The sequence below is a fragment of the Chenopodium quinoa genome, unplaced genomic scaffold, assembly GCF_001683475.1.
Source record: "Chenopodium quinoa cultivar QQ74 unplaced genomic scaffold, ASM168347v1, whole genome shotgun sequence".
Lineage (NCBI taxonomy): Eukaryota > Viridiplantae > Streptophyta > Magnoliopsida > Caryophyllales > Amaranthaceae > Chenopodium > Chenopodium quinoa.
The window spans coordinates 1-15,465 of record NW_018743812.1 but is presented as its reverse complement, the minus strand read 5'-3'; the positions used below and the strand labels follow the sequence as shown (position 1 = coordinate 15,465).

General features: G+C 33.1%; 1 protein-coding gene and 2 pseudogenes across 2 annotated transcripts; 2 read left to right on the top strand and 1 right to left on the bottom strand.

Moving 5' to 3' along the window:
* The first annotated feature begins 1,490 nt into the window (after nucleotides 1–1,490).
* LOC110685306 lies at nucleotides 1,491–3,721 on the top strand (annotated as a pseudogene).
* Nucleotides 3,722–4,628: 907 nt separating this feature from the next.
* On the top strand, nucleotides 4,629–10,016 carry LOC110685307 (O-glucosyltransferase rumi homolog). Of its 2 annotated transcripts, none has more exons than XM_021861793.1 (6): nucleotides 4,629–5,223; nucleotides 7,863–8,440; nucleotides 8,603–8,786; nucleotides 8,916–8,980; nucleotides 9,087–9,297; nucleotides 9,441–10,016. In XM_021861793.1, exons 1-6 carry the CDS (start codon nucleotides 5,044–5,046, stop codon nucleotides 9,789–9,791), a joined length of 1,569 nt encoding a protein of 522 aa, XP_021717485.1. In that variant the 5' UTR covers nucleotides 4,629–5,043; the 3' UTR covers nucleotides 9,792–10,016. The 2 variants fall into 2 exon arrangements, with proteins under 2 accessions (XP_021717485.1, XP_021717484.1); XM_021861792.1 differs by having other exon boundaries at nucleotides 4,630–5,223; nucleotides 7,851–8,440.
* Nucleotides 10,017–10,371: 355 nt separating this feature from the next.
* LOC110685300 lies at nucleotides 10,372–12,017 on the bottom strand (annotated as a pseudogene).
* Nucleotides 12,018–15,465: the final 3,448 nt, after the last annotated feature.

Sequence of the window (15,465 nt, the reverse complement as noted above, 5' to 3'; positions counted from 1 at the left end):
CCTTGGTTTTGATTCAATGGTTTGATATTGTAAGTCTATTTTTTTCTCTCTTTTTCTTTTTTTCATTGCTCATTCCCTTTTAGTTTAATTAAATTTGATTTTTGATTATTAAGTTTTTTTATTTTTTGCTTACTTTTAATAATTTTATTAATATTTTAATAACATATAGTATATATTTTCATTTGTAAGTCCTTTTAATTATTATTTTTCTTTGACTACATTTTTTTAACTATGACATGGCCAAGACAAGCCTATGTAGGAATGCAAATGAGAATCAAAGAGAACATTCTTAATGTGGAAACTATATATTCTTAACATATAAACCTAATACATAAGATTTTGAGAATTAAAAAATTCAATTATAGGAGATATGCAAGGGAATATTGCATGTATAACTTCCTTATATTGACATACTTACCTAATTAAGGGATCGGATCAGGTCAAAGATTCTACAAAAAGAAATTAATTAATATGAATTTGTCGTCTTATAGTGTGCTAATGGGCACAAGTCATGAAAATCAAATACGGATTACTTAAAATAATTAATGATCAAAATTACGTGTTAGCAAAAATGGATCTATTAGGGGATAATAAATAGATCTATATCCTCATATAATTTGGAGATCTATTGTAGAAAAAGCAACTCGATAATAAAAATGATAATTTGATCGGTATTTGCAAAATAAAATACGGAGAAATTGGTTATAGTAATGAAATTCAACGTGTCTTGTGTGCGGCTGGCCGCTTGTAGAAGAATAAAGTAACCCCTATAATATTAATCGAGTAACCCAGTAATACTGACCAAGTAACTCCTATAACATTGACAAGTAACCCCTGTAACATTGATGAAATAACCCCTGTAACACTGACCGAGTAACCCCGGCTGACCGCTTGTAAAAGAACAAAGTAACCCCTATAATATTGACCGAGTAACCTAGTAATACTGATCAAGTAACCCCTATAACATTGACAAGTAACCCCAGTAACATTGATGAAGTAACCCTGTAACACTGACCGAGTAACCCCTATAACACTAAAAAATGAACCTTTGTGTGGCCAGTCACATATAAGAATCGGTGAATGAAATTTATTAGCAAATCCAACGAGTATATTCTTTGAACTTTTTTTTTTATTAATAATACACGACATTTTTACAACAAATTTAAATGTGTTAGATGAGAGTATGGCCACGTAACTTCATTTTCTTGCAAAGTAGCAAAGGTTCAAACTACTTGAAAGTTAAGGGGAGAAGTAAGGGAATCCCTCTACTCTCAAGTAATTGTAGTTGATGGGGATTGAACTTGTGACCTAAGGTCACAACGTGAATGTCCTACCAACTCTACTAAGTTTGCTTGGTTTATACAATTATACATGACTTTAATTGACACGGGTCATTTACTCATATATTAATCTACTAGTACAAAAAGTATGTACTACGTAGTTGTAGACTTGCAGTGTGGTACTAACCAATTATGTTTTTTCTTTTTTTTTTGGTGAATTTTATTTTGGTGCATATTTTTCAGTCAACTCTAGCGAGCAGCGCAAGGTTATTCACCTACTCAATGCTATTTAACAACTACAATTATAAGTACCCAAAGAAGGATGAGTATCTTCTCAACTGCACCTCAAGCAACATGAACATAACATGCCCAGCAAACTACCCTTCTACGACATACAATCTCAACTTCCAATTGAACGAAACATGCCCCAAGTACTTTAGATGGATACATGAAGACTTGAAAATATGGAAGGAGAAGGGCATTACAAGAGAAATGGTGGAGAGTTTACAAGATAAAGGTACTCATTTTAGATTGGTTATTGTGAATGGAATAGCCTATGTTAAGCAATATGGTAAGGCTTACCAAACAAGGGATACCAATACATTTTGGGGCATATTGCAACTCCTTAAGTTGTACCCTGGTAGACTACCTGATCTCGATTTGGTGTTCCAATGCGAAGATCTACCAGCCATTAAAAAAAGACGATTATAAAGGAGCAAAGGCCGCCTTTGCACCTCCACAATTTCATTTTTGCGGGGATGATTCTACCTATGATATTGTCTTCCCCGATTGGTCTTTTTGGGGCTGGTAAGTCATCAATATTTCGATTATATATGTTTCGTTTATAAAGATTATCAATGTTACATGCTATACACTTCGTATAATTAAACAATTAACTTAGTGCGTATATAGCTAATTAATGAGATTGTGATGTCACACGCATGATAAAAACAACTATGTGCAAAGAAATAAATATTGACAGGGTGATCCTTTTAATCTATATAACATTTCACGTGTTAGGAATGATGTATTATATGTCTATATGGGCCATGTGTTTAGTATGGGATAAGTAAAAGCGGCCTTATTATTAGCTTAAACATATTTATACTCTTGTACGTGATTAATTTGTACAAAATTTCAGGCCAGAAATCAATATAAAGCCATGGGCGCCCTTGTTGAAGGATATCAAAGAAGGCAACCCTGTGAAAAACTGGACTTCTAGGAAGCCTTATGCTTTCTGGAAAGGAAACTTGTATAATGGTCCAAGACGCGAGCTTAAGAAATGTAATTCCACAAATGATTGGAACACTGTAATTATTAAACAGGTAATTACAATCCTTATTACATGCCCATAATTCCTTATGAAAAATGTCTTATCTAGATCTACCAACATATAATAAACATCGAGCTAATAAGTGTATACAATCTATCTTACAGTTATATATAATTAAGTATTTAGACATTTTAGAGAACGTTTCCAAACTCCCTATAATATAATTTTATATCGAAAAATGAAAATAGAAATTGATGATCATAAATTCATAAATCATGCTCAACAAATCAGAGTTTATTGCTAACTAATGCAGTGCACATTGACAGGATTGGCGCGAGAAAGAAGCATTTAGTAACTCTGATTTGTCAAAGCAATGTATTCATAGGTATGTACTCCGTATATCTTTAATACTAGACTTCTAGGATTTTTTTATTTTTTTTTTTGGTCTTGATTACAGTTTTTTAATTAATTTTAATTTTTTTACAGATACAAGTTATATATGGAAGGAATTTCATGGTCAGTGAGTGAGAAATACATTCTAGCTTGTGATTCCATGACCATTCTGATAAACCCTAAATATTACGACTTTTTTACAAGAAGCTTAATTCCTATGGTACATTATTGGCCTGCAAACCCTGATAATCTATGTCATTCTATCAAATTTGCTGTTGATTGGGGCAATAAAAATACTCACAAGGTTAGTTTCATCAAAATAATTCCGGAATACAAGTCTAATTTTTATCAAGACATAATTCGTGTTATTATTACTGTTATTGTTATTATATATTTTTGTTTTGCTAAAATTGAATTTATGGATGTATAAACAGGCTCAAGAGATTGGAAAAGCAGGAAGCAAATTCATGTCCGATCAAATAAAAATGGAAAATGTGTATGATTACATGTTTCATTTGTTAAATGAAAATGCAAAACTACTAAAGTATAGGCCCACTATACCTGAAGGGCCATTGAGTTATGCTCCGAGAAATTTGCATGCGGCCCAATGGGCTTGGAGGCTACTTTTAAAAAAGAGACCATGGTTAATGGGCCTTCGGAACATGGCCCATGTAAACTTCCCCCACCTTATGATCCAAACACACTAGAAGCTATTCTTGATCGAAATGTCAAGATCAAACAAGTTGTTGAGATGTGGGAGAAGGGAAGTGCCTAATTTAGTAATTTACCATAATGTCATACTAAAGTTGAGACAATGTATTCATTTAATTTTTGTAATTTTCAACAATTTGACTTTCTAGTTTGGCAACTCACATTTCTGTTATTAAATCCTTACACTTCTATTATTATGGATAAAGTTTTAAGAAAAAAAAATAAAAAATCCTTTTCAGTACTACTATTACAAAGATGTAATTGTAATTAACAATGTTTTAGTCCCTATAATGTGTTGTAATATAAGGTGCTTTTCCAAGGCTACAATAAGATCGAAAAATTGATCTTATAATCAATGGAACAAATATGATGTATCGTGATGCAAATCACTGACTTGAAAATGAAATTCCGGCACAACCGAGGTGCACAATTGTATTCGCCGTCACGTTCCCTAAGGTTAACACACCACTTTCATACAAAGACACTTTTGGGTGAAAGGTTAGAGCCAAGTAACTTATGCCCAATATAGAGTATGTGTTTAAGCTTGTGTTTGAAGGTTATGTTCAAGTATATTGAAATCAGAAAACCATCCTTCAAATTATAATGATAGATGGAGGAAGATGGAAGATCAAAGAAGAATATTTTCCATCAATGAGGAAATAAAGTTAGAATTATTATAGTGATTTAATCACCATAATCAACCTCTTAAATGGGGGGTTACAAAGAATCAACCAAGAGAATAAGAAGGAGAATCCAAGAAGAGCCGTTAGAGTCCAACCAATAAGTTCACGCCCGGTCGGGCGAACACTTAGCATTTTCAGACGCCTTCTCGCGCCCCCTAACCCCTTGAATTCCCTTTTTTTATTCCAACATAATGTTCACCTTACTTTAGGATAAATAAGTTCTAATAAGTGTTAGTAAATTTTGAGAGAATAATTTTAACATTATAAGTGTACAAAGTTCATTTAAGTTCACGTAAAATCAAATAATTTGTTAATTTTGACCAATAGGGTGATAACATGTGGACCGTTTAGTCGGAATATAGAAGGGGTGGTAAAACCTATTGATTATGTGTTTTGAAGGTGTTTTTTTTTTTTTTTTTTTTTTTTAATTTCGTAAAAAGAGGTGTATTTGCGGGGTTTTTTTTTTTTTTTTTTACTTTTTTTTTTCTTTTAAAATTTCCATATTAGTTTCCATTTTAAAAAGGAAAAGAGAAAGCACAATGACATCGCGCCACATCCCATACCGGAAACCCAACCCCACCAACAATATTATACTCCAAGAGTAATACCAAGACTTCCAATTAGCTCAACTATACTTGTATAATTAAGCTTTATTATCCTCTAAATAAACAGTACATACTCCAATTTAATTTCGAACAGAAAAATGGAGGAATCTAATAATCTTCCTTCTTCTACTACTACTTCAAAATTCTGGAATTTATTCAATTGCATAAATTCTTTATCAACATCAAGATCGAGATGGTTTTCTGCAACAACTGCTTCTCTGTTGCTCATTTTCTTCTTCATTTCTACTCTCCTTTTTACTCACTATTCCGATTATATTGTAAGTTTTCTCTTTTCTTTTTATATTTTGCTTTAACTTTGATGATTTAATCTTGCTGTTGATTAATCTTGAAGCTTTAATTTTATGTTTGGTGAATGTTTGAATTTAAGGTTCTATAAAGTCAATTAAATTGTAGTCCAAAGCTTAATTCAAATAGATTTAAAAATTTTAAGTAAAACAACAGTATAATTTACTTTTGAATTTGTCGATAAAATCTACTCAATCCCGTTAGTAAGCAAATAAGCAACAAAATTGTACCAGAGTATTAACTTTCCTAAAATCGAAGAGGCGTCTAGACTGATTATTGTAGCTGTAGGAGTTGCACATGTTCCGGTCATAATTGGTCCTTTGAAAATGTGGGAATCGTTGGCCACGTGACTTTGATGCTATTTGTACAATTGTACGAATAAACCTGGGCACGGGCCGGGTTGGCCCGCGTGCCGCCCGGCACGGCCCGAAGTCAAGCACAGCACGGCACGAAGTTCAACTTCCGTGCCACGGGCCGTGCCACGGACACGGTGGAGAATTCCAGGCCCGGCACGAGCACGGGCATGGCCCGCCGTGCTGGCCCGCAGGCACGGCCCGCGGGCCAACGGCTATAAAACGGCTAGTTTTTTGCCAAAAATTCTATAAATACTCACCTCCATTTCATTCCCAAATCACAAAATCACAATCTCTTCTTCTTATCTCTTATATTCTCTAAATCTCTAATAATCTTTATTTTCTTAAATTCTCTAATTATTCTCTTAAATTCTCTAATTATTTTCCTAAAATCGGAAAAAATTAAAAAGTTCGTAATCGTAATTAGTGGAGCGTTGAAGTACGGTTGTCAGATCTAAACTAATCTTAAATTTATTATTGTTTTATTGTTATTATTAGAATAATCTTGTTTAATTATTATTGTTGTTAAATTGTTATTGTTGTTGTTATAATTGTTGTTATTAATTATTATTATTGTTACAATTGTTGTTATTATTTATTTTTGTTGTTATTGTTATTGTTATAGTTGTTGTTATTAATTATTATTATTGATATTTTTATTGTTAAAATTGTTGTTATTAATTATTATTATTATTGTTAAAGTAATAGTATAAAGTAAATATATAAATATAAATATTGAATATACAAATTATAAAACATAAATATTCAACTTATAATTATAAAATTCATAACTTAATAACTTATAACTTATAAGTTATAAACTTATAAGTTACCTTATAAAACTTATAATTCTAATTTTATAACTTATATACATTATAAAACTTATTAATTTATAATGTTGTCATTAAAAAAAAAAAAAAAAAAAAAAAAAAAAAAAAAAAAATGAAAACTGCACCAGCCCGCGCAGGCCAGCCCGCAGGCCGGCACGTGGCCGGCACGACACGAGCCCTCCAGGCACGAGGCCGTGCCGTGCCGTGGGCTGACCTGTGAAAATGGCCGGCACGGCACGGCACGAAATCCTGGGCCCGCCGGCACGACCGGCACGACACGAACCAGCCCGTGGCCCGCCAGGCACGGCCCGCGGCGCTCCGGCACGGCACGGTGCCCAGGATTAATTGTACCATACGAAACAAATACGAGTACTCCTTATCCCGTATATGATGTCATACGAGTATTTTTTAAGACCTATAAATATGCGAATTGCTAAATACGATCAACAATTTCTAAGCAAAAATATTACGAGTTTGTGTGTGGATAAATGTATAGAAACATGTATGGGCTATTGAGCATTGTATTTTGTGGCTCATATTAGTCCTTTTTAACTCGAGTGTGGGTGGATAAATTGTATAGAAACATGTATTAACACTTGAACATTGTATTTACGGCTCATGTCAATCATTTCAACTCGAGTGCGGTGGATAAGTGTATAGAATGGACAGTTGAACATTGTGTCACTTGTGTGTAACATATGAATTATGTATTCAGACCATCAAATTTGTGATTGAATATTTGGATATTTTTTCAGAGTCCTATAAGTTGAGTACTTTGTTATTGTCAATTGGTTTATCAGAAAATTCTATGTTTATACGTGAGACACTAGATGTGGTTGTTCTTATGTAATTTCCTAAAATGTAATTATGGACCAAATTGTATCATAATCTGAGACAAGGATTTTGTGTTGACCATCCCTAAGGGCTAGGCCCATGGACCACCTTTACTCCATAAGTTTAAACTTTGTCCCTATAACTGTTAATTGATCTTGCTAGCCAATGGCCTACCCAATACGTCGTGCAGGGCTTTGCGAAACGTGGCTCAGTCACGGCCCACCTGGGGCCCGTGTGCACCTGTTTGGGTACAGCCTACCAGACTACCACCAAGGCACCATACTTAGAATCAGGCACCCTTTATATTTCCCACATTACAAAACAGAGAGAAATAAACCTCTTCACTAGATATTAGATGGAATTGTGTTTCACTCATCATACCCGAGTACTAGAAATCTTCAGTTTGAAAGTAGGAAGCAATCCGAATCTATAACCTTTCATTTTAAATAATTCATTTGCAATAAGTTTACAAATCGGATCCACATTTATGATTCATCTATAGGATATTACATTTATACTGAACTAAGCTAGCTTGATGTGCTGATCAAACAAGTGTATTGAGGTGCTTTTTTTTTTGGGAAGTATTTTCCCCAGTCAGCTTCAGCAGGCAACTCAGTGCTATTCAACTACTCAATAATGTTCTCCAAGAACAACAATCACGAATACCCAAAGAGAGATGAGTATCTCCTCAACTGTACTTCAAGCAACATGAGCATAACATGCCCTGCAAATTACTCACCTAATACGTTCAATAGCAACAATTTCACATTGAACCAAACATGCCCTGAGTACTTTCGATGGATACACGAGGACTTGAAGACATGGAAGAGCCAAGGGATCACAAGAGAGATGGTGGAGAGTTTGAAAAAGGATGCTCATTTTAGGTTGGTTATTGTGAATGGAACAGCATATGTTAAGCAATATGCAAAGGCTTACCAAACAAGGGACGACTTTACATTGTGGGGTATATTGCAGCTCCTGAAGTTGTACCCTGGGAGACTCCCTGATCTTGATTTAATGTTCCAATGCCATGACAAACCATCTATCAAGAGGAAATACTATAGGGGATGGAGGGCCGCCTTTGCTTATCCTCAGCCTCCTCCACAGTTTCACTACTGTGGAGATGACTCAACTTTCGATATTGTCTTCCCTGATTGGTCATTTTGGGGCTGGTAATCATCAGTTGAACCACTTTTTATGATCTTGATTCTAGATAATGCTTAATGTTGTTACATCCATAACAAGCATTTATCATCACTCATTAGTTTGCACTTTGCAATCATGTGATGCAATATGGTTGAGCAGAAACTGAGTTAATTTTTGTAAATTTTCAGGCCAGAAGTCAATGTAAAGCCATGGGTGCCTTTGGAGAAGGATTTACAAGAAGGTAATGCGATTAAGAGCTGGACATCTAGGGAGCCCTATGCATTTTGGAAAGGGAACTTACATAATGGTCCAAGACCTAAGCTTGGGAAATGCAATTCTATAAAAGACTGGAATGCTCAGATCATTGACCAGGTAATCATCTTCCATTAATTTCATTCAAGCAACATGGCCCCCATAAAGTCGAGCCTGTCTGTTGTTGGACTTGGCCACTGGCCACCTCTCCTTGTTAAATAATGACAAAAGCTGCAAGACTAATTGCAGGATTGGATCAAGGAATGGAGAGAAGGGTTCAAGGACTCAGATTTGTCGGAACAATGTGTTCACAGGTGAATTTTTTTTTATCCTTTTTTTCTTTCCTTGCTCCCTTCTACATCAGAATATGGATGCTAGTTAATATACTTTTGTTTTGGGTGAAAAATTATCTGCGCGCAGGTTCAAGATATATATGGAGGGAAATGCATGGTCAGTGAGTGAGAAATATATTCTGGCTTGTAACTCCACAAGCCTTCTTATAAACCCTATATACTATGATTTCTTCACAAGAAGCTTAATTCCAATGAAGCACTATTGGCCTGTAAGTGATAAGCACATATGCAAGTCCATCAAATTTGCTGTTGAATGGGGCAACAACAACACTGACAAGGTAATTTTCTGATTTTACCTCTGTTTTATCATTATAAGGTATTCCTCATGATGTAGAAGCTGAAACTTGACCATTAAATTTGGTTACCTCTGTTTCATAGTAATTAGCTATCACCCTATTCATGTTAATGAATGTAAAAACAGGCCCAAGAGATTGGAAATGCGGGGAGCAAGTTCATATTTGATCAGATAAAGATGGAACATGTGTATGATTACATGTTTCATGTGTTATATGAATATGCAAAGCTGCTTAAGTTTAAACCCACTGTGCCTGAGGGAGCAGTTGAACTTTGCTCAGAGAGATTTGCCTGCAGCCCAATGGGGTTGGAAACAACATATAAGATTGAGACCATGGTAAATGGGCCTTCAGAACGAGGCCCATGCCAACTTCCCCCACCTTATGATCCACTTACAATTCAATCCATTCGGGATCAAAATGCCAAGATCAAGAAGCAAGTTAAGATGTGGGAACCAAATGCTTGGTACGAATGGTAAGAGGGTGAGGGAGTTGTTCTACCTTAACCAAAGTTCTTGAGTATGAGCCTAGGAATACAACATTGATTGTTGGGAGATCTTTTCCTTGTTTGAGGCTCAATTAGGCTAGTAGCCAGATTAGTGGAGATAAAAATATGTTCCAATTCTTGTACGAGTACTTCCCTAGTGTACGTGATGGTTAGCGGGAAGTACCTTGTCTTTTTACCCCTTGTTAGACCTTAAACAAAAGGATGCACTTAGGGATATAGCAATAGAATTATTTTTGATTGAAACACATTTGTATACAACTGGAAAAACTAGACTCTTGGTCTCATGGACTTCAGAACTTGTTTATTGGATGTATATTTGTTATGGAGAATTGATTTGTGACCATTTTTTTTTTTTTGAAAGTCAAATTAATTTTCCTGCATTATATATGTATTGTTAGTTTGGTAATTTGTAAAATTCCTACTTCAGACATTATTTGTTATTCTTATCCTATTGAACGAGATGAAGAAAATTGTCTAAAGCATTAGCGGGTTAACCTATACTGAAAAAACATTATTGAAATTGAAAATTGAATTTATATACCAAAAAACAGAACTATGGTTAATGAACACAGCAAAAGTACAAATACAATAATAACGTTGAAATTGTTAAAATCCTCATATAAATAAAAATAAATAAAACATTGGAGAGAAACTGAACTGTTGCTTTGTAGTCTTTCAATCTCCTCTGTATGTTTAAACATTGAAGCAGTGACATCTACACGAGCAATCGAATAAAGAATTTGTAATGAAAAAAATTGCAGTAAGCATAATTCACAATTAATTGCATCTCAATTAGTTAACTCTCCCTTTAATTATGTCAAAACTCATCTCGCTTGGATCTGTAGCTTGTAATTCAACCTGAAAGCCATCCAACTCTCTCTTGAATGTGTCCTTTGAGCTTGCATACAACATCTTACTTCTCACTCTTGATGTGTCTGGTGACCTGCATTCATTAGTACACTAGATTGTGAAATGGTGAGGAAAAAAGGCTGTCAATTTCCGTTCACGTGTGGTTACAGTTGTGCTTTACTTGAATCTAACTACAATATGTTCATTTGCCTGCTATTAGTTACCTAACTGTTGTTAGTCACGTAACTTTTATCTCGAGACATGGTTAAGAGTGCTCGAAATTATAATACTGATGTCTGATAATTATCGAGCATAAGCATGTAAAGAATGTGAATGAAAATGTATACCATGCAATGAAGAAGATCTTGCTCTTTTGACAATTTTCAATTGTAGTGAAATCATAATCATAAACAGCATAACGGCACTCATTGTCAGGCAATGAATTGGTGAAATCTTCATAAGTTTCGTTTGGTGTTCCTATCTTCTCGACCATAATTTGTTGCATCTTCTCCTCTATCTTAAACACTATAAACCGATGGTTTCTTTTGCTTTCAGCTCCAAAAACTTCAATTTGCATTCATCATCTACCGCCATTCCTGACTTTGCGTTCGCCTATTATTGCAAATTACAAATAATTCATCATTTAATCATATAAATATTACTGATGATGAACAAGGTTGTTATTAGCTCAATTGTTCTTGTTTGGAAAGTGAACGTTATAATCTGAACATCCTAAAATAGTGTATATGATGAACAATGTTCGTTCTTTTTAATATTGAGAGATAAATTCGTACAAATTTTGCAACATATCGGCATATCTATGAGTTAGCTAGCTATGTAATATGGTAGGTTTATGTACCCTGTATATAATTTTCATTCAGCCTTATCATAACCAGATTCGGAAACAAAAACAACTCTTTATATATGCAAAATTATTTATTGACAAAAATTCTAAATCCGTCACTTGGCAAAATTCAAATCTCATAACGAGCATGAAACAAAAAGAGAACAATTTCATTTTAAAGAGTAAAGAGCAATTACCATGTTGAAAACTTAGCGACGAGCAGCAGTCTCCCAACAAAATGTATCAATGGAGACGAACAGAATTTGGATGAATATGAGAAAAAATCAATGATCAAAAGAAGCTCTATTTGTTGTTTCAGAGAATTACAATCAAATTAAACGAAGAGGTTTTGAAGGATGAGAGATTTTTAAGGGTGTAAGAAATTAATTAGATTAATAAAGAGGTGATGGGGGAATATTAATATAATCTTCTTTGTTATTCTCTGTCTCAAGATATGGGTATGTAGTAACTAGTAAGTATTAGAATTATGCTTCCCACGTTTGATTCTTTATTGGTTTAATGAAAAATTAAAACCGATTTTCTGTCCATTTATTCCCTCTACTTGCTTCGTAATTACTTAATAATTTAGCCGTCTAATTTTTTTATATACACAAAAGGTGGTTCAAATTTTTTAAAAGAATCCTCTCTTTGACCTTTGCTTATTTCTCCATCCTAGGAGTGTGAGAGAAAATGTTTGTTGTTATTGTAACGTGTTGAGACTCGAAACCGTGTTATTCATTTTTGTGTTGTCCTATATGGGAGAAAGATAGATATTAATCACTCTATAAGGTTGAGGAGGAATGATTCCTATTTTCAAGTAATTTTGGAATAAAATCTCATTTGGTTTTTTTTAGTAAAGGTGGTAATTGGATCATTTGATTATGAAAATCAAATGAATTTAAAGTTTTAAATTATGTTTGGTTTTGGAGATATTCAGATATTACGAGTTAATTTGTGTTTGAATATAGGTTGGGCCTGATTTGCTAGATCTACTTCACTACTTGTTAGTTGCCCAAATTCATTTTCTTTTATTGGTGCCTATTTTGTTTTCTTAAAATATACTCCTTTAAAGTATTTATTCAATACATACACTTTAAAATACTACTCCATAGAATTTTACAAATAAGAAACACAAGACCTACGAATCTAGGATAAATGGGCATTTGGTTCGCGGAATATATAAATAAGGTATGAGTTTAGAATGTCTAAAACCCATGAAGTATGGGGTTTGGAAACCTTGGGGGGAGGTGGGTTTGGCCCATTCCATTCCCTTAGGTATCAAATAATAGGAGGGAATAGTGAGAGATTTCATACAAAAATTAAACCAAACACATGGTATTAAGTATTAAGTTTCAACCCGAGACCAATTGTAACCCCATTCCTGATTCCAAACCTATATCACTCTCCAAACCAAATGGTATGTGTAATTTCGTTAGGTTCATTAATTGATATTTTAAATTATCATTCTTTTTCATAATTTGTAATTTATATTTTTGTAAAATATTAATGATTAAATATTAATGGTATGTGTTTAAAAACTGTCAAGCCAAGCTAATAAAATACTACGTATTCATTACGTATAACCTAAATCCAAAAAAAAAAAAAAAAAAAAAAGAGGTAAAAATTAAGGTTGGACATTTAAAAGTCAATAAGAAGACCTGTTGACAAAATGACCCCAACATTAGCATTTAGCAGTCACGTATACAAAAGGTCCAATGGGTTTCTACTTTCAACTTTCGAGGAAGATACTTGTTTCTTTCCCCCGAACACGCTACGTTACCGGGTCCAACTTCAGACCTTCAGTCAATAATCCGTGTCTCAATGGCCCATAACCTCTCTTGATCATATCACGGAGTAGGCATTTTATTGGTTCAAAACTTCATACACGGTCACAGGCTAATCTGACTCGAGTTATTTAATTTTTACGGATAAAGTAATAAGCTACAATATTGAAAAGGGAATTGAAATACATTGAAATATTTTTATTCTGTCTTAAAAATTATTATCGTTTTCAATTTTTTTTAGCTATGTTTAATTTTTCATATTTCCCTGAAACAACTGTAGGTCGAGTAAGAGACTAAGAGGTCTAAAGAAAGATTACATTGTGACATTGAATAAAAAGTGAAAGTCTTATTCGTTATTAGTAAAGTTAATCATTTGAGTAAATTTGTTAACAAGATGAGCTTTAAATCATATGTACCTTCTAGTCAATAGGTTAGGGACAAAAAAAGTTTTATACGAAATATTAAAAGTGTTTATTATGAAAAATTAAAAGGTGTTAGCTAGATTTAATGGCTTACCATGTAGCGGCACCTATACTCTTGACTTCTTATATATGTGGCAAATCCTTTCTTGCACGTTTTAGTACTTCCATATGGACTTAATGTCCTATCATTACATGCTACTAAATGACTTGATATAATTCTTACTTTATCATGTATTTAATTTTAAATAATGTTTGCAAATGTAAGAAACAGAACACACAGTAATATTTAAATCCACAACCTCTTTAATATACGTAGTATTACAATTTATTTCAACGTGTAATCACCCAATAACTTTCTTGATAAAATTATAGCGTACTCATCTCTTATATTATATCATTTATATGATATTGTAAATGGTACGAAATTACTCCAAATTTTGTCGGTTTACATCTTTCTGTTCTTTGCTTAATCAAATGCATACATATAAGATAAGGCATTAAAATATTTTGATTTGTTAGACACTTATTTAATGTAATGGTCAATGTATGATAATCATGTAAAATATTTGGTTTAGGTAGATGCATGGTTTTGTTAATCTATTTGGATTACCCTCATGGGCCCCATGTGATGACATGGTGCAAGAGCATGATGTTTCCATATCAACTTGCAAATCAAGTCTTCATAGAAATCCAAATAATTTATTATAACTAACAACAATTAGATAAAAAAAAATAAACTAGTCACCATAGGATGACAACGACGTCGTATATTGAATTATAATTAAGAACATTAGTCACCCAACTTCTTACATTTAACAACAATAAATATAAATTGAATTGAGTATGGACAAACTTCATTTTCAAGAAAAATGAAGTTGCATTGCTTAATTAGCTAGTTTTGTTAAATAAATCAACGCTCAACATGAAGGCATGCATTCATCATCATAATTGACTAGTAGCTCACTTATATTACTATAATCTTAATTTAGCTATGATTTGTTTTAAGTAACTAAAATAAGTCTTTATTTCCAAATGTCACATTAAATCACTATTTATTTTTTTTTACTATGAGTAATTGGATTCTGAAATTAATTTCATTAACCATAAATTTTTTATATAGAATAGGTGAAAACAATCTTAATATTTCATCTTACAAATCAACCCAATGACTTTATATATTTTCTTTTAAAAAAATTGGAAAAAGATATGCATATAAGAAGCTAAAAGTGAAAAGAATAGACCATAAATAAATTTATTACATCGATTTCCTCGTAAATTGTTGATAAATTTCCTAAGAGCTGCATATAGCATTAGCCTAAAAAAAAATACGAAGTACTTGTATTTTTTTTTATTTTTATTCATTTTGATGAAAAAAAATTATTTTTTCCAAAAAATATAACTCCCTCCTGTTGTTTGACAAGAGTAACGTATCTAACGACTACAAATTAAATAATAAATGGATGTTTCAATAAAAAAAAAAAAATGAAATAATAAATGGAGATGAATTAAATGACTTGTCAATCTTTCCCTTTCTAGTTTCTAGTATCCTACACATACAAACAATGAAACAATACTCGTTTACATAAACAATAAAGAACAAGTCTCCGACGACTCTGTTCTTCGGTTTTTCTCTCTCCTTAAAATACACACATACATTTCTTCCTATGAAATTACGTGATCACCTTCTTTAAGTTTTTCTTCTTCTTCTTCTCTCTCAAACGACTTCTTCAAATTATTTATTTATTC